This window comes from Mauremys mutica, chromosome 9 (genome assembly GCF_020497125.1).
Source record: "Mauremys mutica isolate MM-2020 ecotype Southern chromosome 9, ASM2049712v1, whole genome shotgun sequence".
Lineage (NCBI taxonomy): Eukaryota > Metazoa > Chordata > Testudines > Geoemydidae > Mauremys > Mauremys mutica.
Genome location: NC_059080.1, coordinates 56868573 through 56896383, shown reverse-complemented (window position 1 = coordinate 56896383; position 27811 = coordinate 56868573). Strand labels below are relative to the sequence as shown.

General features: G+C 48.6%; 2 protein-coding genes across 4 annotated transcripts in view; one reads left to right on the top strand and one right to left on the bottom strand.

The window, feature by feature from the left end:
• NEU2 (neuraminidase 2) overlaps positions 1-9498 on the bottom strand; it is an 89161-nt gene extending 79663 nt beyond the window's left edge. The window contains exon 1 of the mRNA XM_045030615.1: positions 9368-9498. The gene's annotated coding sequence lies outside the window, so the exon portion shown is untranslated. The remainder of the gene's footprint in view (positions 1-9367) is intronic.
• NGEF (neuronal guanine nucleotide exchange factor) overlaps positions 1-27811 on the top strand; it is a 122459-nt gene that overhangs the window by 50400 nt on the left and 44248 nt on the right. For all 3 annotated transcript variants that reach the window (XM_045031089.1, XM_045031091.1, XM_045031090.1), the window contains 2 exons: positions 15399-15620; positions 17319-17461. In XM_045031089.1, the coding sequence (XP_044887024.1) occupies positions 15399-15620; positions 17319-17461 (365 nt within the window). The remainder of the gene's footprint in view (positions 1-15398; positions 15621-17318; positions 17462-27811) is intronic.

The window sequence follows — 27811 nt, the reverse complement described above, 5'->3', positions numbered from 1 at the left end:
GAAAGCCCGAACTGTGCCATATGCCATCAGGCCAAAAGTTGAAGCAGACCTGGAGCGCCTGGTCACCAATGGAGTCCTAATACCAGTTACCCATAGCTCATGGGCCACTCCTATCGTTCCAATCGTGAAGAAAGATGGCTCTCTCCGGATTTGCGGTGATTTTAAAGTCACTGTCAACCCAGTGTTGTGTGCAGAGCAATACCCGCTTCCCCGCATCGATGACCTCTTCGCAGGCCTGGCTGGGGGACAAAAGTTCAGTAAGATTGATCTGAGTCAAGCATATTTACAGATGCACGTCGATGAAAAGTCCCAAGAGCTGTTGACTATTGTGACTCATAAGGGGCTTTATCGATACTGTCGTCTACCCTTCGGAATAACATCTGCTCCCGCCCTGTTCCAGAGGGCTATGGACCAGATCTTGTGTGGCTTGTCAGGAGTTCAGTGCTATCTGGATGATATCCTGGTCACTGGAAGAAATGAAGAGGATCACTTAAAGAATTTAGAGGCTACCCTACAAAGACTGGAAGAGTATGGCCTACGAGTTCGCAAAGACAAGTGTGAATTCTTCAAGCCCTCTGTTGAATATTTGGGACATATCATTGATTCTGCAGGTCTTCATAAGGCCCCTGCAAAAGTTAAAGCTATTGTGGAGGCTCCCCCACCTCGAAATGTAAGCCAGCTGCGCTCGTTTCTAGGACTCCTGAACTATTATGGAAAGTTCATCTCACAGTTAGCCACACTGCTAAAACCACTTCATGAGCTCCTTGGGCAGAACAAGGCCTGGAAGTGGACTGAAGCCTGTGATGTTGCGTTTAACAAAGCTAAGGATGCATTGCTAAATTCTGAAGTTCTAACGCACTTTGATCCATCCTTACCACTGCAATTGGCCTGCGATGCCTCCCCTTATGGAGTGGGAGCAGTCGTGTCACATATTATGCCTTCAGGAGAAGAGAGACCTATTGCTTTTGCTTCACGCACTCTAAGCAAAGCAGAAACTAACTACGCCCAAATCGAACGTGAGGCATTAGGAACTGTTTTTGGAATTCGGAAGTTTCATCAGTACCTGTTTGGGCGAAAATTTACTCTTCTCACAGACCATCGACCTCTGACATCAATTTTTGGACCTTACACAGGCATTCCCACATTAGCTGCTAGTCGTATGCAACGTTGGGCATTGTTACTTTCAGCACACACATATGAAATCAAATATCGGAAATCCACTCTACACGGCAATGCAGATGGCCTCTCAAGGTTGCCTTTGCCGGTCAAACACCAAGATAGTGCCCACAAGGAAATCCTCTACTTTGAACAGGTAGAGAATACACCCATCACTGCTACTCAGATAAAGAAGGCAACTCGCGTTGACCCAGTATTGTCCCACGTTATGGACCTGGTGATGCATGGAACATCTCGACAAACCTCTCCGGTCTCATCCGACCTTGTTCCCTACATGTCCAAGCGGACGGAGTTATCGGTCCAATCTGGTTGTTTGTTGTGGGGGAGACGTGTCATTATTCCACCACCACTGAGATCACAGATGTTAGAACAGCTACATTCCGGTCACTGTGGAATAGTGCGCATGAAGGAAATTGCACGAAGCTATTTTTGGTGGCCTGGACTGGACAGCGCTATTGAAGAGAAGGCAAAAGCTTGTATGTCATGTCAGGGTGTGAGGAATGCACCCCAGTGGGCACCCCTACACCCATGGGACTGGCCTGAAAACCCGTGGCAACGTATTCACGTTGACTTTGCTGGCCCCCTTGAAGGAAGCATGTTCTTGGTGGCAATAGATGCCCATTCTAAATGGCCAGAAGTCTCTATAATGCAGTCCACTTCTGCAGAGAGTACTATCCAAAAACTACGAGGACTCTTTAGTCGTTTTGGTCTGCCAGAACAACTTGTGAGCGACAACGGACCGCAGTTCGTTTCTCAGGAGTTTCAAAACTTTATGAAAGCAAATGGGATACACCACATCACGTCAGCACCATATCATCCGTCCACCAACGGATTAGCTGAAAGATTTGTGCAGACAATGAAAAACGCTTTGAAATCAGCAAGGGGACAACACTCCATTCAAAAGCGTCTGGATACCTTTTTACTTTCCTACAGAAACACACCTCATGCTACGACCCACGCATCTCCGGCCTTTCTAATGATGGGACGACAGCTGCGCACTTGCTTTGATCTGCTGAAACCTTCTGAACCCCGACAAATTGTGCAACATCAGCAGCAATATCAAGTCATCAGACGGGCACCCAGAGCAAAAGACCGAACCTTTAGCCCGGGACAGCCAGTTTTGGCTCGGAATTATACTTCCAGAGCTAAATGGGTTCCGGCCACAGTCATCACTCAAACAGGACCTGTTTCCTACACAGTCCGGACTGCAGAGAATCTTACCTGGCGGCGACATGTAGATCAGCTGTTGCCAGGTCATGCCAGTCCTCAGGACCCATCTGCAGTTGAGGGGTCTGACTTCACCTCTTCTGGTGAGGGATCGAATCACGAGTCACCTGTTTCTGACTGTTCTCCATTACTGCCGGCGGCTGAGATACCCCTTTGCCCAGCACGAGCTGATACCACCTCCTCACCTGTTCGTGCTGCGGACCCTGAGCCCCTAGTGCTTTCGGGTGCAATAACACCAGTAGTTCGCCGTAATCCACCTAGAGACAGAAGGCCTCCTCATCGGCTGGATCTTTAGCTAGGGCGAACCCACGGTTATCGGGCAAAATAATCCCCAGGGTTTAGCCGGGAATGGAGGCAGTCTACCCTCCTTCTCTAGTCTAGTGTGTGTTTTATTTAGGGGATGTTCTTATTAGGGGGGGAATATGTTGTGTATTTGGTTGTCATGGTTTTGTTGCTATGGCAACTGAGTTAGCTTATTATGGGTTAGCTCAACCGGTTTCAACCGGCTGAGGTGCTCTCTGTATATATGTAAATAAAATGGAGGTTTTGGTTAGCTGCCTGCTCTCTGGCCTCAAGTGATTGCTTCCTACACCGGCTGCCCCAAGGATACAACAGTAACAAAGTTGACAAAAGTGTCAGCTCCAAAAGAATTTAGGAAAAAACATTCAAACCATCTCCCTCCACATAAAGAAGTGAGCCATGCATCAGACCCTGAAGATCAACATACATAAGTGTTGCAGGGTTGATACTCCCCATTGTAGGTAGGGTTGCCAGGTGTCCAGATTTCAGCTAGAATACCCGGTTGAAAAGGGACCATGTCAGCTCCTGTCAGCAGTCTCCATGGGCAGTAGGTAGGGGAGGCTGGGCTGCTCCAAACAGCCAGGCATGGCCCCACCCATCCTCCCCCTCCAGGGGCTGGGGCCACGCCATCTGCCTTCCCGGGGCTGTGGTGACGCTGCATGTTCTCCCTCCCGGCGCACCAGAGCTGGGGAGGCTGCAGCGGCACCACGCGCTCTCTCTCCCAGCGGTCCGGGGCAGGGGGGCCTATGGGCACTAGGAAGCCTAGGTCAAGGGCCAGCAGCCATGGTGAAGTGGCTCTGGTTTTGGGGAGGGGGGCGGAAGGGGCGGTGCCTCAGGTGGAAGTGGTGAGGCTCGGGGCTAGCCTCCCCCACCCAGCAGTTCACATGCCCCCCTGGCAGGCTCCCTACCTGACTCCACACGGCTCCCAGAAGCAGCGACATGTTCCGAGGCAGAGGCGTGGCTGGGGGGGGGGGGGACGGTGGCTCTGTGCGCTGTCCCTGCTGCTCCCATTGGCTGGGAACTCTGGCCAGTCGGACCTGCGGGGGTGGTGCCTGCGGCCAGAGGCAGCACTCAGAGCCGCCTGGCTGCATCTCTGCCTCGGAACATGTCACTGCTTCCAGGGAGGTGCCTGAGGTGAGCACCACTCGGAGCCCACTCCCTGCTCCCCCTCCTGCATCCTAACCCCCTGCCCCAGCCCTGAGCCCCCTCCCAGAGCCTGCACCCCACACCTCTTCCCACACCCCAACCCCCTGCCCTGAGCCCCCTCCCACACCCAAACTCCCTCCCAGAGCCTGCACCCAGCACCCCCCACACCCCAACCCCCTGCCCTGAGCCCCGTCCTGCACCCCAAACCCCTCATCTCCAACCCCACCCCAGAGCCCACACCCCCAGCTGGAGCCCTCACCACCCCCACATCCCAATCCCCTGCCTGGATCTCCCTACTGAACCCTGAACCCCTCATTTCTGGCCCCAGACCAGAGAGGGTATCCCCTACCACACCCCAACCCCCCATCCCAGCCTAGAGCCCCTTCCTGCACCGTGAACCCCTATTCTGGAGCCCACACCCCCAGCCGGAGCCCTCACTTCTTCCTGCACCCTAACTGCTTACCCCAGCCCAGTAAAAATGAGTGAATGAGGGAGTGTGAGGGAGGATGGAGTGAGCGGGAGGAGAGGGGCCTTGGGGCAGGAGCAGGGCAAGAGTGTTCAGTTTTGTGTGATTAGAAAGTTACCATCACACAAAACCAAACACTCCTGCCCTGCCCCTTCTCCGAGGCCCACCATCCACTCACTCCATCTCCCCTCCCTCTGTCGCTCACTCTTCCCCACCCTCATTTCCCAGTCAATGGGAGCTGTGGAGCTCGGGGCAGCGGCAGCACACAGAGCCCCCCGGCCAACCCTTCACCTAGGAGCCAAGGGACATGTCACTACTTCCGGGAGCTGCGTGGAGTCAGGTAGGGAGCCTGCCAGCCCCGCCAAGTGGTCTTTTAACAGCCCGCTCAGTGGTGCTGACCAGAGCTGCCAGGGTCCCTTTTCGATTGGGCTTTCCAGTCAAAAAACAGACTCCTGGCAACCCTACCTAGCAGCTGGAGTCCATGAGGCTGTCCTGGTCCTCAGGGTGGCGAGGCCTAGCAGCCAGTGTCGTTGGTGTCAGGCAGTAGTGTCCAATGTTCACAGTCTCAGGCAATGGTGCCTAGTACCTTGGGCAGTTGCCATACCCAGGAGCAGGTGTGGCAGCGGGTAGGAAGACCTGGATCCACCCTATTCCATTGAGTCCCACCTCCTGGGCCCTATGGAATTGGTAGTCCTGGGTGATAGGTGCTGGAATTAGGGGTGCTGGGGATGCTCCCACACTCCTTGGCTTGAAGTGATTTCAATAATATACGGGCTTTAGAGTTTGGTTCACTGGCTCTCAGCATCCCCACTATACAAATTGTTTCAGCACCCAAGTCCTGGTTTCAAGTTCAGGTTCCAACCTCCACAAATGTGTTCCCTGGGCCACTTCCTGTGATTCCAGTTCCGGCAGCTCTGCTGGGAGCAGCAGCCATCTTTCTCCCTCTGACTCCACGGTTAACTGCGAGTCCTCAGTAGACTCGACATCTTTAGCCTCCACAGTCTGGAACTCAAGTGGCTTCCTGGCTGGAGCCTGCAGCGTGTGTCCGCTCTCTTCCTCAGTCAGCCCAGACTGAGCTGAGCTGCTTCCTTTTATATCCTGGTTTCAGCTGGAGCATGCCAAGCAAGGGTGAGAGGGTGTGACCAGTGAATGGTCAACCCTTGCTGGGCTAGTGTGGGATTGATATACCCCATCACAGTAAACTTTGTTGAATCAACAGAGAAAATTAGGTTCAGAAATGAGGGCTCACAACAGAAAATGCCCTGTGTTACCATGCTCCCCCAATACTCAGTATCCACATCTGAGGGCTGCTGGCAAAAGTATTCCTGCTAAATCTCTATTTTTAGGATAGCATGTAAGGAGGGAGGACTATCACAAACATAACTGCAACGCAGATCACATAGCAGCTATCAAACTGATGACGCTCCCAAGATTATTGAAAATGATAGTATATTTGCGTTTGGCAACAACAAAGAAAGTAGAACCCATTTCAGTAAATAAAGAGAAAACTAGATTGTGAGAGCAAGATATTTTGGCGGGATAATGTGCAGTTATGGCTATTCAGAGCAATGGGAATGTCAGTGTTGCATATGGATACAGTCCAAAATCTCCCTAGAAAAAACTTTTGTGGAATGTTTTCTTAGCTTGCAGGCCCCTATTCCATTTTTTCGTGAGTGCCTTGAGTAGAGCGGGATGCCTGGAGTGGATCTGAGTGGGAGTTCCTTGTTCCTGTCATCTTCTGGTCTCTTATTTGATTATTTCACTAGCTACAGACAATGGACAGAGCGCCTATGATACCCATTACTATAGTATCTGACTGCTTACAAATATTAATTAATTATTGTCACAAGATATTATTATCCTAATGTCACAGGTGGGAAACAGACACAGAGAAATTCAGGTCAAAGTATCCACTTCTTTTGGATTCCCAATATGAGTGCCTAGCACCTAATTTATCAGAGTAGTTAGAACTTTATATGTTCAAAGCACAGCTCTGATTGACTTCAGTTGTGGCTATGAGTGAGCAACACTTCTGTAAATCAGGCCTCGGGGCATGCACTCAGTCACCCAGAAAATGAGGAAGATGCAATCAGTGAAAAGTTTGGTTTAAGTGACTTTCCCAGTGTCAGATTGGAACTGTGGCACAGGCAAGTACAGAAACCAATTATCCAGGGCAGAATTCAATGGAAGGAACCTTGACATCATCCCTTCTCTTCCTGTAATCCCCTGCTACATTCACTACACACCTTCCAACTTCAGCAACAAATGAAGCAGGGGCCTTACAGACAAGTCTCCTTTACTACTCAATCCTGCCTCATCCCCAGGGCAGGTCCAGGTAGTATGGAAAAATTAGCATGTGACCATGTTATTTAAATACTATCAGAATGCATATGCAAAAAGGGGCCAAATTAAGGTTGCACAGGCAACCTTAATTCTGGCATTTCCTAACTTTTGACTGCTTGACTTTTGCATCCTTAATAATGTTCTTATTCTTTGCAGGTAATTTCCTAGGTTTTAAAAAAAGCAAACTGAAAAGCCAGAAATTCTATGACTAGGTTATTTACACACTCTATTTTCAAGTTCGGCAACTGAGTTGAAATTTTGTGTGTTTTGGAATGACCCAAAACAATTTTTTTTCAAAATTTTCATCAAATCAAAAGACTTGGGAAAAGTTTGTTTGGGGTCAAATGAAACATTTAATTTAAAAAGGTTTTTTAAAAAAAACTGTAATGAAATTGAAGTAAAATTCAAAACAAAATGTCATTTCAAATAAAAAAGTTGAAATGTTTAAACTTTTTTGGAATTTTTTCCCACTGACAAAGAATTTGGCGAATTTGACAAAAATTTGCAAAAGATTGTCATTAATCCAAATCTGAATTTTTTTGGCAACAAAAGTTTCATCCAAAAAAGTTGCTTCTAGGTCTATATTATTGCATCACAGGGAAACCTCCTCCCCCCACCTGGCTCTTTTTCTTACTCCCATTCACTTCACCTAGCCAGTCTTTACCTTTCAGGCTTCTCATCCCAGTCTCCTTGATCAGCAATTCAGTCTGACCTCTTGGGACTCCCCCCAGCTCCCACTCTCCTTGCCAGGCCACTCCTAACCCCTTTCCCCCATAACCCTGTAGCTGTTTGTCCCCAGTTTCCTTCCTTAGCCAGTTCCAGTCCCACCCCCTGGCTCTTCATCCAATCTCTCTCTTCTCCACCTTGGTTTCCAATCACATCCTACACTCACTCACATTCCCAGTCTCTCTCCCCAGGCTCCTCATCCAATCTGTGTCCCCTATTATCCCCTGCTCCCGGTCCCAGTCTCTTTGCCCAGCCATCCCAATTCTCCCCCTGGACACTGGCTCCTCGTCATTTCTATCTCTCTCCATCTCACCTCCTTCCCCCCACCTCACTGGTTCTCAGTCCCAGTCTCCCACCCAGCTTCTCATCCAATCTCAATCTCCCCCCCCCCCCGCTAGCTCCCAGGCCCTGTGTCCATCGAGTCCCAATCTCTGCCCCAGTTCCCACTCCTAGTCTGTTTCCCTCCCCTACCATCTGACCAACATCCAAGATCCCAGTCTACACACCCCTAAACTCTTGTCCCAATCTATTCCCCCTGCCAGTCCAGCTCTTGTCCCCTCTGCATCCTAATCAGGCAGCTCCCTCCTCCACATTCCCTGGGTATTGCAGGGATGTCATTGAGAACAAAGGACAGGACAATCTCCTTATTCTCAGTCAGATGCCTATAAGCCAGTTGTTTTCAACCTTTTGTACTGGTGACCCCTTTCACATAGCGAGCCTCTGAGTGTGACCCCCCCTTATAAATTAAAAACACATTTTTATATATTTAACACCATTATAAATGCTGGAGGCAAAGCGGGATTTGGGGTGGAGGCTGACAGCTTGCGACCCCCCATGTAATAACCTTGTGACCCCCTGAGGGGTTCCAACCCCCAGTTTGAGAACCCCTGCTATAAGGAGCACAACCCACAGCTCCAGACAGCTGCAATTACAGGGGAAATCCTGCTCTGTCCTGGGCTGGAACATGCTCACTGTGGACCACGTCATCAGGGAGTTTAGCTGCCAGGCTCGAACAAGTCTCTACTGAGCATATACAAAATGGATTTTTCAAAGGGTTATAAATTGGCCAAAGTTGGGTGGATTTTCATGGGGACAGCAAAAGGTACATCCCTGACACAAAGGCACATCTCCATGCCGAATTTCAAATCCCTGCTTGAAAGCATGGGGGCACAAGGATTTTTCAAAGAAAAGGTGACCAGAATTTTTTTAACATGGGCAAAACAATTCCATTTCCCCCAGCCTCATTCTAAGAAACGGCTGAAACATTCTGGCTGAAATTTGCCACAAAAATTCAGCTTAAGGTAGACACCCAGAATGGGAAATTTCAGCCCAAATGGTTAAAGTTTGGAAAAGTTATTATAAGCAACTGAAAACAGCATCTTATAAAAGGAAATGTCAGACAACCTTAATAATAGGGGTGCAAAGGACACCCAGAGTCAAAGATTGCTAATTTAAAAATAATAATCAGACCTAACTGGCAGACAGAGACACCATACAAAGAATACCTGAGGCAATACAGAACTGAAATGGGACAGTCCTGGGGGCTTGGCATGTCGAGTGGAGGGGCCACCCGTTTGCCCAGTGCAGGGTTGGTACACCCCATCAAATGATTGTCAGGAATCCCTGTTGCATCAAACAATCATGATCAAGGGGCTCAGGACCTCTGGCGGGCAGAGCAAACAAGTAGTCTGTAGCCCTTGGGCCTACTGGCAAGAGCAAACGATGGCAGCTGGGGCTCTGACCCTCTGAGCAGGGCAGGGCAGAGCAAACAATCAGTCTGCAGCCCCTGGGGCAGGGCAGAACAAACACTCAGTCTACATCCAGAGTCCCTGGTAGCCATGCCTAGTGGCAATTGCAAGCAAGGGTGGGAAGGTAGGGGAACTTGGGCCCACACTACTATACCAGGTTCTTATACTGCCTATTAAGGGTTCAGGCATTGGCTCCTAACACATTCCCTGGGTCACTTACTACCATAAATCCCACCTCAGCTGACAGTGGCTCGGCATCTCCATCAGTCTCTGTGGTCAGCTAGTCATCCACAGCATAGTCTAGGTCCACAGTCCCAACAGCCTGGAGAGTCAATGGTTCCACTGCAGGAGCCTGCAGCACACATCCTTCCTCCACCAGCCCTGACTTAGCTGGGATGTCTCCTTTTATCTGTCCCATGTGAGCATGCACAGCAGGGGCTTTGGGGAGTGGTCTCCTGGGCTCATAATGATTGGTCATCCCCTGTTGACCCAGTGCAAGGTTGGTACCTCACAGGGACACAGAGCCAAAGCAGAATCAGAAGAGATAGAAGTTAGAAGTGGGGGCCAAAAAACTTCAGGGATTGGGGAGTTCCACTGGTCCTACACTAGAAAGACATGGCCCAGGAGTAAAAATTGTGCACAGATGGTACCTTTAGAGTCTGTGATTAACAAAAAGAAAAAAAGAGACCTGATGCCTGAATTCCTGTGCAAAAATAACATATAGGACCTGATGTAACACTCAAAACACTCTACCAAAATAGAGAAGTTATGCTTGTACTACTCATCATTGCAGAAAACACTGCTCAGCAGACACGTGTTGTCTAACTGAGTCACAAAACATACTTGACTAGGTATAACCTTAGTGGAAGTTATAACTGACCCCACATTTCTCCTGTGAGTCAACTGGCCTTGGTTGAACAGGGCTGTTTGTCTGAGCCCCATTTGTAGCCTTTACCTATGCAAGTACCCGCCCCCACCGCCCCCCAAGTAAGGTCTGCTGGTCTGAGTCCTCTGTGTTTCTTCTTTTTAGTTTCTGTAGGAGGAAGATTGATGCAATAATAATAAATAATAATAATAATACATATAAAAACCTCTTTTTTCCATCCTCAGGAACAGCCAAGTGAGGTTTTTGTCAAGCTTTCCAATAAAATTCACTTTTGTGCTTAGAATATACATGAACAATGTTAGTCCAGTGGGTTAATTACTTTGAAAAACTATTAGCACCTCAAAATAGGGGTTTAGAATAAAAATCCAGCCATAACTATAATACTGAAAAAGGCAAATTATGAACTCCAGTAAGTTATCACATTTTTAATATAGCTATGGGCCAGGTCAGCCAAATTTAAAATCTTCTCTTCCAACAGCACTATGCTAAAGGTAAGGACATTTGGCAACCACCCCACCCCCTACTTCCTTGAAGAAATACACACAACTCACATTCCCTCTTCTTAGCACACAGCCACACTGAACATTCCCAGTGCCATGAGGACTAATGAAACGGGGAGAGGCACACATGGGGATAACTCCCAGTGTCTAGGTGCTTCAGAAAACCCCACAATTCCTAAAGAGGACCTGTGTTTTTTTGTTTTTAATGTAGAGCTCAGTCTTCAAGTTGCTTTGTGTCTGCTGTGACATCAGTCAGAGCAGAAAGCACTCAGCACCTAACAGGAGGTGCTCACCAGCTTGCAGGATTGAAGCTTCATTTTTAAAATGCACGTCATGCCAGTAGTCAGATTCTCTTTTTCCCACTCCTCTCCCCTGCTGGGTGTGGGGAGCCCTTTCTTCGGGTGTGCTTCTTAAGCATTTGTTCTGATTACAAGGAGCACTTCAGTTATAGACCTAGAGACTGAAGTAGGAGTAGGTGGTGTGTATTTGGCAAGGAAGAAAGGGCAACACTTTTCAAAGATTAAAGTTTAAAAATAAAAATATTCTTCCTAGGGGAAGGAAAATGAGCCTGTCAGTGCATAAAAATGGAACAGGTTTATATGGGACTAAAATGTGGGATGTTCCTTATTATCACAGTAGTGACCTCCCATGGTCACAGAAGGCATTCCATTCTCTAAACTCCTGTTTTCACCTCCTCATAGCTTTCATTAACAAAAATTTTGGACTCACATTTTTCATGCTTTCATCTGAGCCCAAAGGTGAGTTTATTGTGGAAAGTTTGAAGAAAAACCAGGCAGCCTGTCTTAATTACCAGGCAGTTATAGGATTGTGGAAAAAAAATGTTTTCTATTTTTGCATATAACCCAAAATGCTTACGTTTCTAAAAAAAAATCTGAAGAAGTGGGTTTTTTACCCATGAAAGCTTATGCCCAAATAAATCTGTCAGTCTTTAAGGTGCCACTGGACTCCTTGTGGCTTTTGTGGATACAGACTAACACAGCTGCCCCTCTGATACGTTTCTAAAAAGTTCAGATTTGTCATAGACTTAATCCCTGAGAGGGTGGCCCAGTAAAACAGGGCAACAGACTGACAGTCAGGATATCTGGGTTCTTCTCCTGACTCTGCCACTGACTTGCTGCAATTTTGAGCATCTTACATTATACCTCTCAATAGTAACTCAATCTCCCCATCTGTAAAATAGAGATAATACTTTCCAACCTTGTACCAAGTTTTCATATCTACAGAGAAAAAATGCCGTATAAGAATTAATTGTTAAAATATTTGGTTAAGAAATACTAGCACAAAACTTATTAAAGTTGAATTCATTAACCTTTTAACATGCATCAGTTTCTTGTGAGATTTATCTAAATAGGTCCCCATGAAAGTCATATTTAGAACTGTGTTTATTTTAGCACAATTGGTAAAAGTTTGTGCATTTTGCTGCTCTGGCACCCCATTGGTAGATACAGGTTTAGGAAGAACTATCTCACTCTTGGCCCTGATCCTGAGGCAGGAGTGAAGAATAGGCAGCTCTTAACTCTACCAGGAACAGGCTCATCAAAGTAATTGCCCTCCCTTGTAAGTATCAATTCTCTGACCCCCCTCCCCCACAGCTGTCAACCCTTCCAATACTCTTACTTCAGGGACAAGTGCTCAGCTTTCAATCACTATCCACTGATCAGACAGACCAGCCTCATTGCAACCAGTGTTCTTGACCACTTTACCTCATTTCCAAGCCTTTGGCCCTCCTCACAGTTGTCTGTCCCCCAGACCCCTCTACATGACTGATAAGTGCTGTCACCCAGCTTTCCTATCATATTGACCCTCTAACTAGTGACAAACTCCTGACCCCCACTCCTGGTCTCAAACACTCCTTACTCCATCAAATTCACAGATGTGACAAAACACAGAACCCCCTTCCAATTCTCAAACTTCCCATTGTGATAAGCCCCTGACTTTCCCTATTAGCTGTCAAATGCAATGTCTATCCCATGTAGGGTGACCAGACAGCAAGTGTGAAAAATCGGGACAGAGGGTGGGGGGTAATAGGCACCTATATAGGAAAAAGCCCCAAATAGTGTGACTGTCCCTATAAAACTGGGACATCTGGTCACTCTAATACCATGATCCCCCTTTAAGTTATCAAAACCCTCTGTGACCACTAGCAGCTGTTAACCTCTCCCAGCACACCCTCACAAAAGGCCAAATTCTTCAGTAACACTGGTTGTGATGCTTTAGAAAATCAGTGTATGTACAATTTATGAGTTCTGACTGGTATTATGAAATTGCTGTATCATGGATGTGGAGTTAGCCAGGTGTTGTCAAGTCTGTGTTACATAACCCCCAGACCAGGGACAAAGGAAAGCGGTTAACCTTAATCATTGTGCTCTGCCCAAACAATGTGTATGCTAAGAAGGGTTGCTTGAGGGAGGATTGCAAACCAGTTCAACTAAGTTTGCCTTGCAAGGCTAGGATTTTCTGGGTGGAATATTTCCCCCAAACAGGTGGCCAGAACTAGCCTTTAAAACTACAGAGACTGGATGAGTAGGGTGATACCTTGAGACACACAGGAAGCTTGGGCAGAAGAAGCATGTTTAATGCTTTCATAGCAGTGCGGGCTTGTTTAATTGAGGGATCAGTCAGAAAGAAGGAAACTGGGACACAGGTGAGAGAGACATTCCGTGGTTGAGAGAAACTGTGTGCAGGAAGGGGGCATCCTGAAGCCTAAAGAATGCTCAAGACTGGTGAGGAAACTGAAGTAGGGAAATACACATAGGTGTTTTATTGTTTGCCTATATCTTTATCTCTCTTGCAATATTTAAGTAAAGAGTAATTGTGTTTGGAAAACTTTCTAAAGTCTATCTGTGTGTCTATTTGCTTCATCAATACGTGCCCCCTCAAGAGTTAAACTATAAACCTACTAGAGCAACCATGGATGGAACTCTGGGAAAGGGTGTGCTTAAGCTACTAGGGAGTCTGGGAGTGGATCACCATTGGTCTTGGGGGCACCGTGGGCAGCTAGGCTATGAGATCCAATTTCCATAAAGGGGTAACAGCCTGCCTGTGCTCAGGAAATGTGCTAATGATGCCAAGGGCAAACAGAGTGCTACAACCTATTCTGCCAAAGGGAAGCTTAAGAGCACATTAATCTAGTGTTTTGGGTCCCCTCCCCAACACAGCAACCTGGAGTTTCCAGCCAAGAGGGGCTCTACCGGGGATGTGTGTGACAACCATTGTAAACCCAGATGGTATCCACTGGTGGTCAGTTGAGTTTCTCTGGGTTTATACCAGTGTAACTAGAAGAAGTTGGGCCAAATTATCCTGATGCATTATTTGGCAAATAATACAGTATAATAGAGAAAAAAATCTGCCTTTATCTATACATTGAGATCCACATATGGATTTCATTATTATTGCCTAAATTGTATGATTACGTATTGAAAAAAGCCATATTTATATATGCAAAGGGGTAAGTTAAGGTTTGTCTGGGAAACTTGGCTGAGAATTTCCTGTTTAAATCCTCAGATTTAATTTGGCATGAATTACCCTTTTCTCCTGGGAGTTAGCAAGTTGTGGCAGAGCAGCACCCAGCCTGTCCACAAGTTTTCAAATTGATCAGAAGGGTGTGACTGTATACTAAAGTTCAAGCGGAGTCAACCTTGAGGCAGCATAAAGATTACCTGAATGAAGACAGATTTTAGATTGCCGAAAATATTGATATTTGTCTGAGCAAAAAAAAAAACCAAACCTGTAAAGCTGACAATTCTTAGGTAGAGAGGGAGGTGCAGGGAAGAAAGGTGCAAAATCCCCTGTATTGGGGAGGAAGGTAATTGTTCTCTCTGTGAGGTAATTTGGATTTGAGAGAAAGTCCCTATGATGGGCGACTGGAGGAGGGAATTATTTTGAGTCTATCCTCCATCTCAGAATTTGCTTGCAGTAGAAGAAATGCACAATATGCACCAAATCCGGGAGTAATCCAAAAACGCTACACTTCCCCTCCAAAACACTCACTGGCCACGCTCTCTCTGCTCCAGGGTGTGAGGTGCAGACAAAGGGGAAGAGAGGTTCTCTGCCCCTAACTGAAGGGGTAGGGGACACCTCTATGTGTGGGAGGGAGACCTGTGCTCTGGGTTTGAGGGGCTAGGGAGAGGTCCTCTGTGAGTGTGCTGGGCTGGAGGCAGTAAGGGGTGGGTGGGTGCACACATCTCTGAGATCTGGCTGGGGAAAGGGATGGTGGCTGCTGGAATGGGGGTGGGTGGGGGGTGGGAGGGACCTCTGGTGGGGGGGGATGTCTGCCTCTGGGCGATGTACCCAGGGCAGTGGGCTCTGAGGAGTGCAGTGCTCTCTCAGGGGTGCTCCTGGGAAAGGGGTGCAGCTGTGGGAAGCTCTATCGGGGCAGGTGCTACCTCTCAGGGGGGTGTAGGTCTCTAGCTGGGGAGGGGACTGCTGGGGGAGTGTAGCTCTCTCCAGGGTGGTCCATCTCCTGGGGGCGCTAGCTGGGCCGTGGGGCATCTGGGGGCCTGGTCCATCTCTTGGGGGTTCTAGCCGGACCGGGAGGCGGGGTTCTGGGGGGAGCCAGTCATCTCCCGGTGGCTCACGAGGGGCCGTCCGTCTACCGGGGGCTCTAGCAAGGCTCGGGAGCTCTGGGGGGGCCGGTCGGTCTCCCAGGGGCTCGGGGGGCAGTCGGTGTCCGGGAGACTCTGGGGGAGCCAGTCAGTGTCTGGGAGGCTCGGGGGGGGGGGCAGTGGGTCTCCCAGGGGCTCGGGGGGGCAGTCGGAGTCCGGGGGACTCGGTGGGGCGGTCGGTGTCCCGGGGGCTGTAGCCGGGCCGGGGGTCCCTCCCCCGCGCACGCTGCAGGTCTCCATCTCCCTCCCGCGCAGGCTGCTGCCTTCCTACCCCCGTTGCCGTGGCAACCGCCCGGCCTCCCCCAACCCCGCGCCGCCTGCGGAGTCGCTCGGCAGCCGCCGCTCGGAGCCGGACTCGCCGCCGCCGCCGCTGTCACAACCTCACATGGAGCTGCTGGCTGCGGCGCTCAGCGCCGCCTGCGCCCTGGACCGCGACGGCTCGGCGGAGAGCGCGGCCGGAGCCTGCCCGGCCGGCAGGTGAGGGGCGGGGGTTGACGGCGGGGAGGGGGCGCCCCGCCGCGGGACCCACTCACCCCTTCCCGCCTGCAGGCGGACCCACCGCCGGGCTCGCGTCCCTCCTCTGCCCCCTGAGCCAGAGCGCGGTGACCCGCGGACCCTCCAACGCCCCCCCCGCAACCCAATCCTCCTGCCCCGCCCGGGGCTGTTCTCCAACCCCCCCCAGCGCCCCTGCTCCGCCCGGGGCTGTTCTCCACTCCCCCCCGCACCCCAATCCCCCTGCCCCGCCCGGGGCTGTTCTCCACTCCCCCCCGCACCCCAATCCCCCTGCCCCGCCCGGGGCTGTTCTCCACTCCCCCCCGCACCCCAATCCCCCTGCCCCGCCCGGGGCTGTTCTCCAACTCCCCCCGACCCCCCTGCTCCGCCCGGGGCTGTTCTCCACTCCCCCCCGCACCCCAATCCCCCTGCCCCGCCCGGGGCTGTTCTCCAACTCCCCCCGACCCCCCTGCTCCGCCCGGGGATGTTCTCCACTCCCCCCCGCACCCCAATCCCCCTGCTCCGCCCGGGGTTGTTCTCCAACCCTCCCAACCCCCCTGCTCCGCCCGGGGCTGTTCTCCACCCCCCCGGCACCCCAATACCCCGCCCGGGGCTGTTCTCCATCCCCCCCAGCCCCCCCAAGCCCCAGCCCCGCCCGGGCTGTTTTCCACAACCCCCCATCCCACTGCCGTGCCTGGGGCTGCTCTCCAACCACCCCCTCCCCCCTGTCCGGGTCTGCTCTCTACCGCCTCCGCCCACCCCTCCAACCCAACCCAACCCCGGCTGATCTCCACTCTCTGCACTTTCTCCCCTGCACCACCTGGCTGACCTCCAACACCTCCAGCCCTCCTCCACCCCCTTACTGACATGGTGTTGATCTCCATTCCACCCCCCACAACACACACACAACCAGAACTGATCATCATATCCCCTCCCCCATACGTATGCATCAACTGGGGCTGATTTCCATCACACTCCTCCCCCCGCAACCAGGTTCATCCCTATTTCTCCCCGCCATCTCCCTGTACCAATCCAGGCTGAACTCCAGCTGGAACCGATTCCAGTCCCCTCTCCCTACACCAGGGTATGTGACTGAACTGTCAGCATCCCTTCCTCCTGCCTCCTTCCATGTATTGGAACCGAGATGCATTCATCCTCTGTCCTCCCTACTCTATACAGACCTGAGCTGAACCCCAGCCACTCTCTCTCTCTCTTTTTTACACACACACACACACACACACACACACACACACACACACACACACACACACACACACACACACACAAAACCTCTACCTCTGCTCTGAGGCTGGCTCTATCCTTGCACAGCGCTAAGCTCAGTCGATGATGGGATCCCATACCTCAGCTCTGGGTGGAATCAGGGGAGGTTACTGCTCTCCTGCAGGGCCAAAGCCTCCACTCCCAGTGCTCAAAGACAGCCCCTGTGGCACACAGGACTTTTTTTGGAGCGGAAGGAGTGTGCCTGCCCTATGGAGGTGAATAGTAGAGTAGTTTTGAAAGATACACAGTCAGGGTCCCTAAATAGTGTGTCTTGCTGGCCACTGATGCTGGTAAGTGCCAGAGCCCATTGGTGTATGTGGAAGCTGGGTGTGTCAAATGCTTGGGCTGAGGGCAGCTCGACTGACAATGCCTGACTGTATACTATATATTTCTCTCCCAAAGAGAATCCCCTTCCACGGCCGGACTAGTGCTTATCCCTGATGAGAGCCCCGTGCTCCCAGAGTGCCCAGCTGCTCTCCCTGAAACCCTGCAAATGATCCACCCCATGACAACTGACTCCTGGAAAACCCTCATTGAACAAATAGGTAAGGGCCATGTTTGTTGTGCCATAAATTTACGGGCTGCCCAAGGCATTGTGCTGTCTGACAGAAATACTGCCCCTATTAACCCAGGTAATGTTCCTAGATTTCTAGAGTGTGAAGTCTTTGCTCATGCATTTCTGATGAGTGAAGACGCTGAATATAAATAAGAGAAAATGGTTCAAACATTTACATAAAATCCGTTAGAACTAAATTTGGCCTGAAATTTGTAAGAAGTGGTTCAAGTAGGTTATTTTCTAGCCTTTTAATCTTGAGGCAGAATTTATATTAGTTAAAGATACCATCCATTTAAGATTCTCCTGGATGTTAGCTCCTTAGTGTTCAGGTTGCCTGAACCTTGAAAACAGCAATAATTGGAGAGTAAAAACTAACCCCCCTAATAGCAGTCATATGCCACCCTCTGCTGCCCTCAAGATTTGAGGGCACAAGAAGTGGAAAAAGCTCCCCACAGGAGTGAGCTCCTCATCAGCCATCAATCCAGATCTTCACTGGATCCGAACATGGTTTATTATTATCAATCATTTATGATAGAGTAGCACCAAGAGGCCTTATCAGGACCCTGCTGTGCTAGGGACTGTGCAGGGAGAGCAAGAAACAGTCCCTGCCCCAGAGAGCTTACATTTAAATAGACTAGACATATAAATAGACAAACATAAAAACAAAAAATGAAAAAACAAGACATCTTTGCTACCTTTTTAAAAACTAAATTGGGGTATTCCCCCCACTCCCATTTTCCAGATGCTCCAGCAATTGCTGATCTAGTGTGCTCTTCTTCCACCCTGGCTACTCCACAGAGATAGATAAGGAAAAGACCAAATAAAAACCAATCAAAAAGTGCCTACAGGCCAAAGATATCTAAAGGCAAACCTTTCAGTTCATGCAATCCAGTTGCTCGTCCCTACAGGAAGCAGTGGGAGATTCCTATCTCCTCCAGGTCTTCCTGAGGATGGGAGCATGGACCAGGATTGCAACACAGCCACTTTTACATGAAAGCTAAATAAATACTGTTCTTTCAACAAAAATCTCAAAATACAAACTCAACATAAAACCCTTTTGAAAAAAGCAACACATTATGTATATACACAGTCAACCTCAAATGCAAATCCATATATTTACTTAACTTTATTATAAATACACTTTCCTATTAAGCATATTATTTGGATTACAGTAGCACCCAGAGGCACCAATTGGAATCAGCACCTCATTGTGCTGGGGCTGAACAAACATACTATAAGAGAGACAGTCCCTGCCTGAAAGAGATTATAAACTAAAGATCTGATCTTGTAATCTGATTCATGTGGATGGAATACTGCACCTGTGTGGAACCCCAGTGGCTTTGTCAGGCTGTGTGTGTCCACTCACATAAATCAGTTTTCAGGATTGGGGCGTAACTAGGGAGAAAATGCAACACAAATAGGGGTGTGAACAGAAGGAGGAAGGAAAGTATGAGAATAACAGGAATACAAAATTGCATATATTGGGGTGGCCAAGAGCCATATGCAGCTCTTTTACAGTTAAAATGCGGCTCACGGAGCCCCCCACACCCTCCCATTCTCTGCCTACCAGACTGGGAGGCAAAGCTCAGGGCTTCTGCCCTGCGGCGGGATGGTGGGCTAGGAGCTTCTGCCAGTGGCGACTGGTACCTGATGAGGTTTGCTCCCCTCTAACAGCTTGAGTCATGCCCCCCCACTCTCCCCGCTTACCCTGAACGATCCTCCCTGCAGATCCCAGATGTTTGCCACTGACTCTCCCCATGACTGCAGTGCCCAGCTTGCCAGCTCCAGCAGCTGCCGTGCAGGGAGGGGGCCCAGTGGCACCAAGTGACTGAGCAGGGCCATCAAATCCTGGCAAAAATCTGGGGGATGGTATGTGATTCAATGGGCCCTCCCAGGTGTCACCTCTGGTTTCTGCCCAGCAGGGAGTGGGTCTCCCAGCTTCAACCCTGCAGGGTGTGCCTGCTGGGGCTTGGGGCTTCAACAGGAGCAGGGCTGAAGCCCCGAGCCCGGACAGGCGCCTCCTGTGGGGTTGAAGCTTTGAGACCCCCCCTCCCCTTTCAGGGCTGAACCCCGAGCCCAGACAGACACCTCCTGCGGAGCTGAAGCCCTGAGACCCCCCCATCCCTGCAAGGCTGAACCCCGAGTCCAGACAGGCATCTCCTCTGGAGCTGAAGACCCAAGATCCCCCTCCCCACAGGGCAGAAGCCACTAGCCCCACCACTCCACCGCAGGGTTGAAGCCCCGATCCCCAGCAGGTGCGCCCCAGCTCTTGAACTTCTGAAGATTGTTGTAGTTCAAGTACTCAGAGGATCAGTAAATTTGGCCACCCCGGGCATATATTCTTAGCTGAATGTATAATTTGGAGACTTCAATGGCTTTTATATTTGTTTGATATTTTAAATAAGTGGACACTATATTAGTGAATCACTATCGGGCCACTTGCCCAGCATATACAACTTAACTCTCCAAAAAAACCACCAAATAAGTACATTATTAAAGCATTAAATTGTCTATTGTTAGGTGAGAAATAATCAGTGAATATATTTATCGGATTCTCTTTATAAGGTAATAGTTCCTGAAATGTAGATAACAAAAATATGTAAAATATAACCCCAAAATCCATAGGTCAGAGTTAAGGCTGTGTTATGATAAAACGCACATCTTTGTACTTGATGAGAATAACTTAGGTGGTCAGTGTAAAATATATGATTTACTTAGCTATTGATCTCCTTGTCTTTAGGTGCTTAAGTTTTTTAAAATATGTGGTAGGTAATTTAACTGTGGTCACTGAGCAACCCTAACTGGTTTCATAAATGATTTTTTTGTCTTTAATTATGGAGCAGCTGATAGCTGCTCTACAGTTAAGGCTGTATAGCTAAGTTTCTATGTAAAGCTTAATTTAACATCCTCTCTAAAATTCTCTCACACATAAAAAAAAGATAAACATTGCTGGGCCAACAGAAATATACAGACCACACTGAAAGACTTGTGGGGTTATACAAATCAGAGTCTTATTGTATAGTTGTGTTAGACACACATCTGTACTGGCAATGTATGTTATGAAGGGATAAGGTATGCTGACATTCTGAGTTTCTTGTGGTTTCCATCTGGGGCAGATTTAAGATTGTTGGGGTTTCTTACGTGGGAAGGGTTACCTTAACTGGTTCTCTCAAGGTTGAGGGGTTTTGGTTTTTTTAAGCATAACATATTCTTTTAAGGAATACGTTGGGGTTGAGGGTGGGGGGTGTAACTGAGCATTTCCTGATTTTCCCCATGTTTGGGTTTTGGAGTTCCATATTCTGGAGGCATGAAAGGATAAGGTGGCTCTGCTGTACAGCAGCAGCCTTAGCTCCACTTTAACAAAGCATTGTTATGTGGAAATCCAGTATAAAGTCCAAATAGTGACTCAGAAAGCCATGTTGTTGAACAGTCCAGGCTTTGATATCTTGGCAGCCTGGAAGAGATGCTCCAGGACATCAGAGTTCCAGAGGGGAGAGAAGGCTGGAGCCTGTAATGGGCCATCATGGGAAATCTGCTAGAGATTCTGATAAGCTATCAGGCAAAACCCTACAGTTGGTAGTGAGGAGGCTACTTGGACCACTGAGGACATTTACCAGGAGCAGGAGAAGTCTGCAGTTAGGTATAGGGTTATTGATGAGGAGAGGCTGAGCCTTGGAGGATGCTATGGAAAGCTTGGATCAAGGCATTGAGAAAGCTTGAGTAAGCTAGATGCCAGAAGAAGTCAGACAATATTTGTCAGACAAAATAGCTGAATTTTGGGTATAGTTCAGGGACCGTAGTGAACAGTTTTAAATTTGCATACACGCTGCCGGATCTATTGTCTCCTTCCTGCTGCATTTCTACTAATCTCCAAAGGCAGATGTGCTATTATAGTCTTAATTTAGTGACAATGTGTTAATGAAACGCTTGATAAAGATGTAAAAACAGTGCTAGACACCAAAACAACCTCATTGCCAAATATCAATCTAGGTACTTATATGGCCCTCATTACCTTAGTGTCTGAGCATCTCAAATCATAATGGATTTTATTTTCACAAGACCTCTGTGAGGTAGAGTATTACATTTTTACAGATGGGGAGCTGAGGCACAGGGTAGATTAAGTGACTTGTGCAAGGTACTACAGGGAGTCTGTGGCTGAGCCAAGAACCCAGTGGGACTTCCCAAGTTCCAGTCCATAGCCTTAGGCATTGGACCATCCTTCCTACCCAGCTACAAGAAATGCTGCTCCCAGGAAGCTAAAAATCTGCAAACTGATGTGTGTAAGATGTACTTGCCTACACCCCTGTTGTACTCTTTAGGAGAAAGATTGCCATCAGTCACAGACTGCACAAGGGTCAGCTGCAGTAGGTTAATTATTCCTATATCTCTATTAGTGGGATTTTTCTTTTATAGGCATAGAAGAGGACGAGGTCCTTGCCCATGGGAGTTTACAGTCTAAATTAGATAACATAAGTTAAATGGATAAAAAGGGGGAAAGGAAACTGTAACCAGTGGAGAGACATATTATGAGCTGAATCTCTGAGAACAATTCTCTGTTGTAGAGCCTTGCAATGTAACCCAACAGGACCTGACTACGAGTGTTGGGTTCAGGTTGAGTCTGAAAACAACCCAACCATTTCGGTCTTGAGTTGTGTTGTCTCTTATCCCTCCTCCTGCCTCACAGTGCTCTGTATGCGCTGTGAGTGAATGTGCTGAGGAGTCGCAGTACCTGTCATGTTGTTCTGTACCAGATATGGACTGGTCATAGAGCTTGCTTATACGCACCAGCTGTGTTCATCATAAGAGCCTTTAATGTTCTGCCAGGTATGTCTGAGGTTCATTTAAAATCAGTTTTTTATAGACAGTGCCACCTAGTGGCTGAACAGTTTAGCATTCCATTACATCTCCCCCTTTATGTTCTACATCTTTTTGGCCCGAGGGCCACATCTGGGTGGGGAAATTGCATGCAGGGTCATGAGTGTAGGGCTGGAGCAGGGAGTTGGGGTGCAGGAGGGAGTGCGGGGTGTGGGAGGTGGTACGGTGTGCAGGAAGGGGCTCAGGGCAGGAGGTTGGGGTACAGGAGGGATGTGGGGTGGAGGAGGGGGCTCAGGGCAGGAGGTTGGGGTGCAGGAGGGGTGCCGAGTGTGGGAGGGGGCTCAGGGCAGGGGTGCAGGGAGGGATGCGAAGGGGGTTGGGGGTTCAGGGCAGGGGGTTAGGGTGCAGGAGGGATGTGGGGTGCAGCAGGTGGCTCAGGGCAGGGGGTTGGGGTGCAGGAGGGGTGCCAGGTGCGGCAGGGGGCTCAGGCAGGGGGTTGGGGTGCAGGAGGGGTGCGGCGGCGGGTTAGGGGGCTCATGGCAGGGGACTGGGGTGTGGGATGGAGGAGGGGTTTGAGGTGCGGGCTCCGGCCCAGTGCTGCTTACCTTGAGCAGCTCTGGGGTGGCACCACGTCCCTGTGGCCCCTGGGGGACAGAGGGCTCCGCGCGCTGCCCTTGCCTGCGGGTACCTCCCCGAAAACTCCCATTGGCTGCGGTTCCCTATTCCTGGCCAATGGGAGCTGCAGGGCGCGGTCCCTGCAGGCAGGGGCAGCACGCGGAGCCCTCTGCCTTCCATCTCCCCTCGCGGCCACAAGGACGTGGTGCTGGCCACTTCTGGGAGCGGCGTGGGCCCGCAGCGCCACAGGGGTGACAATCCCGTGGGCCAGATCCAAAGCCCTGACGGGCCAGATCCAGCTCGTGTGCCATAGTTTTCCCACCCCTGTTCTGCATTCTTACCACTTACAGTATTTACACAGTCATACTGTCTTTGAAGTTCATTATTTCTGTATACCTGAAAAAACAGACCATGATGCTCGGTAATGATGTCCCCTGAATTTGAATAAATCTGCAGCTAGTCTCTTCCAAGGTCTGTCAGGTAGGGGTGTTGTTATTCAAGGTTCTTTGTGTTTTGTTTTTCTGTTAGTTCTACAATGTTCACATGCAGATACTTTATGTCTTTGCTGATGCTTGGCCACCACACTGACTGGTTAGCCTGTTTATGGCATTTAATTCTTGATGTTCTTCATGGATGAGGTTTAGGATTTCTCCTCTCATTTTGTTTGGAATGACGATAAGTTGCCTTTAATCATGAGTCCATTTGACTTGCTGAAGTCTTTTGTCACTTCCTTAGTATCCTTTTGATACTTGGGCCAGCTGCCCCAATGTAACTTAGAACTTCCTGAAGTTGCATGTCTGTCAAGGTTGCTTTCTGTAGCAGAAATAGTCTCTTTTCTGACACTGGTTTGTATGTGTCTACAATATATACATATGCCTTTACGTCATCTTCAAATTCACACGTAGCTGAGTGTGATGCTGGCCTCCATGACAGAGTGTCTGCTGCTACCAGATTTTTTCCAGGAATATATCTAGCAATTGAGTTAAATTACATTAATCTTAGCAATAGACATTTGCATCTTAGAGGTGCTTGATCAAGATCTTTTCCATTGATGAGTGTTACAAGTGGTTTATGGCGTGTTATCACTGTGGGTTTGTGGACATCATAGTAATTGGGAACTGAAGCTGTTGAGATACTTTTTTACCTTTTTGAAGGCAGTTTTTTGATTTGGCACCCATAGGCATGATGTGCTGGACTTTAACAGTTCATTCAGTGGTTTTGCCACTGTAGAAAGGTCTTGTAGGTATCGATCAAGATAATTTATCATCCCTGGTGTACATCTCAGTTCTAGTACATTCATTGGTGCAGTCAATTCTTGAATTGCTTTCACTTTCTCAAGGCTAGGATTGATTCCATTTTTGTTTATTGTCTGTCCCAGAAACTTGATTTGGGGCATGCAGAAAACACACTTTTCCTTGTTTAGCTTCAGTCTAGACCAGGGGTAGGCAACCTATGGCACGTGTGCCGAAGGCGGCACACGAGCTGATTTTCAGTGGCACTCACACTGCCTGGGTCCTGGCCACTGGTCCGGGGGGCTCTGCATTTTAATTTAATTTTAAATGAAGCTTCTTAAACATTTTAAAAACCTTATTTACTTTACATACAAACAATAGTTTAGTTATATATTATAGACTTATAGAAAGAGACCTTCTAAAAATGTTTAAATGTATTAGTGGCACGCAAAACCGTAAACTAGAGTGAATAACATGAAGACTCGGCACACCACTTCTGAAAGGTTGCCAACCCCTGGTCTGAACTGACTGCTTAGGTTTAGGACTTCAGTGAAAGAACACAACAAAACCTCAATGAAGATCCATATATCGGAATATCACCCATGAAACCTGCAACTCCATTTGTGTTCATTAACCGTTCTACCATCTTTCTTTGGAAAATTTTCAGGTGCACTGGTAATCCCAAAAGATAATCTTTGAAAACAAAATCTCCCAAAGGATGTGATAAATGTAGTCAGTTTAGCACTTTCTTTGGCTAATTTGCCAGAATCAGCTATGAGAATGCTGTACCTCCTCTCACTTTTGGGAGGAAGTCATGCAATGTTGGGACTGCTTCATTAAGTCCTTTAAGATCCACACATTCATATTTTTCCATTTTTCTTTATAACGGGTAGCATTGTGGCACGCTATGCTGTTGGCTCAGCAATTTTCTCAATTATGCCCATCCGCACCATTCTCTCTAACTCATTTTCCACTTTATGAAGTAATAGATAAGAATCCGGCGAGGAGTATGTACACTGTATGGTTCAGCGTTTGTCTCAAGTTTATTTGTACTGGATCGCCTTTCAAAAGCCCAATATCACCAAATATTCCATTGAGTTCATCTACCTTTCTAACTAAACCCATCATGGCTGCCACACTGTGGCTGAGAAGGGTGTTGGTCTGTGGTCCTTTGATCACATACACTTGAATGCAAAACTTTTATCTTTGTAAACTAGTTCTGTGATGAACTGGTTCATGCAATTAAAAATACCTCCATGGCTACTCAGAGCTGTGTCAGGTGACTTCAGCTCTGGAAGGGGTTAAAGGTGATTGTGAATCCCTTCTGAGATGACTGGTGAGGGCAGCTCCTAAGTCAATTGTCTTGCTATGAATATTCAATTTTACTCTCCAGGCAGGCTCTATGTCAATAGAAGAGCTAGAGCCTGGAAAAAAATGGCTCTTGATTCTCTGTAATATGAGTCAACTCCCTGACTGCTTTGGTGCGAAAACAGATGCAAAATGTGCACATTTCATGCATTTATTACACAGTGTGCCTCTAGCTGGACATGCATCATCTCTTGAGATATGACTTTTCCCACACCTTGTGTGTGTAGGCTGGAATTTGTCCTTCTTTAGCCTCAGAGTTCTCTCTCCTTGCCTCAGGGGTTTTATGATAATAAACACTCAAGTGTCTGTTTATAGTTTCTAAGCAGGTTTCAGGTTTTTCAATTTGCCTGTCTTTTATACTGTTTGACTAATTCTGACTGCTTTGCCATCTGTATAGCTGTGCCTAGGGTTAAATCTTTCTTGAGTTGTAGCTGCTATGAAAGATTTTTATTTGTTAACCCAATAATCAGCTTCTGTCTGATATTTTCATGTTTTTTCATTTCCAAAATTACAGTTTTCAGCCAACGTCTGCAGAGTTCTTATAAAACGTTCAACATTTTCCCTTGGTTCTCAAATTCACTGATGAAAACATCCTCTTTCATAAACCACATTTTTCTGGGATATAAAGTATGCATCAAACATAGCCAGAACCCTTTCATAGTCATTTGTGACTGTCTTCAGTAAAGTCAAAAGATTTAAAGATAGGGTCTGCTTGCTTCCACATAGCGTAAATTAAAAAAGATACTTATGTATCTTCAGTTTCTTTGAGGAGTTTGTTTGCAATTTGAAATCTTGCAAAATACTGCTTCCAGTCTGTTCATTGTGAAGGTTTGTCAAAGTTGAAATTCTCTGGGGTACGGAAGAATAGCATTGCGATGAGATCTTGCATCCTTTATTGCTGTTCCTTCTGTCTCTATTCTTAGTTTACTCCTGACACCATGTCACATTCTTCTGTACCAGATATGGACTGGTCATAGAGCTTGCTTATACACACCAGATGTGTTCATCATAAGTAGAGCCCTGCAAATCCGCAGGTATCCGCTTTATATCCATGGACCATTTTTGCGGATAGCAGCTTGGATGTAGATACAAATTTTTATCTGCGCAGGGCTCTGGAGCTGCAGCACAGACTCACCAGAGCAGGTGGAGGGACCTAGGCTCCCCACAGCTGCCAACACGGCTCTCTCTGACCAGGCTCCAGCTGGGGGTGGGTGGGTGGGGAGGGCGCCACAGAGCTGCAGCCCAGCCAGGATAAGAGCCGGGCCGGCAGCTGTGGGGACTGTGGCAGACCCTTCGCCTGCCCTGGGTGGGGGGCCTGAGAAGCCCCGGTCCATGTCCCTGCTCCCCAGGCTCCCTTCACAGTACAGTCAGTGGGCCTGGGCTGCGTTCCCTCACACCCAGCCACCCGTGCAGGTGGAGGGTCCACTGTGGCTCCCCAGGGCTGTCCGGCTAGGCTTCCATGCTGGCCTGGCCAGAGAGGAGACGGGGTGGGAGTTGGGGCAGGGAAGGGGGAGGGGTCCACCCCTGTGGAAAGTGGATGGCTAAGACTCCTCCTTCCCACCCTCCGTTCCGGCGTCACTGGGGCACTGCTGCGCGGTGATCTGTGGAGCTGTTTAGAGCCCTGCAAATCCATGGACATCTGCAGATATCCGTATCCGTGGATGCAGATATCTGCAGACAGTTTTTTGCGGATCGCAGATCGGATGCGGATACACATTTTTGTATCCACGCAGGGCTGTAATCATAAGTGTCTTAATGCTCTGCTAGGGATGGCTGAGATTTGTTTTAAAACCAGGTATGTTACACACAGTGCCACCTAGTGGCTGAGCAGTACAATACAGTTTAACATTCGATTACAGTGCCTCTTATTTGGCAGCACATACAGCTCAGTGAAGCTGTGGAGGCTGGCAGTAGTAGGACATGCAGCTACCACAAGGCCGACCCATCAGGCAGGAAGGCAGCTGGAGATGGATGGCAAGCCTGGGGCATGGTGAGCAGGAAGCTCCCACAGGCCAAACCCCAAGGACAAGGTGGCGGTGCTGACACAGGTTTGGGAGGAAGTGTATGGGTTTGGGTCAGGTTGGTTCTGAACACAACTCAACATTCTCGGGTCAGGTTCAGATTGGCTGTGCTCAACTCTGTCTTGGGTCAGGGTGGGTTTTAAAATTAGGGCCAAGCAGACCTCTGCGAGTCAAACTTGAAATTCTTATTCCAGGTGGGTGCAGTGAACCAGAAATTTCATTCCAACATGTGGCTCCATGGATAAACACTAGGGACTATATATACTGTTACATACTGTAGCGAGGTGA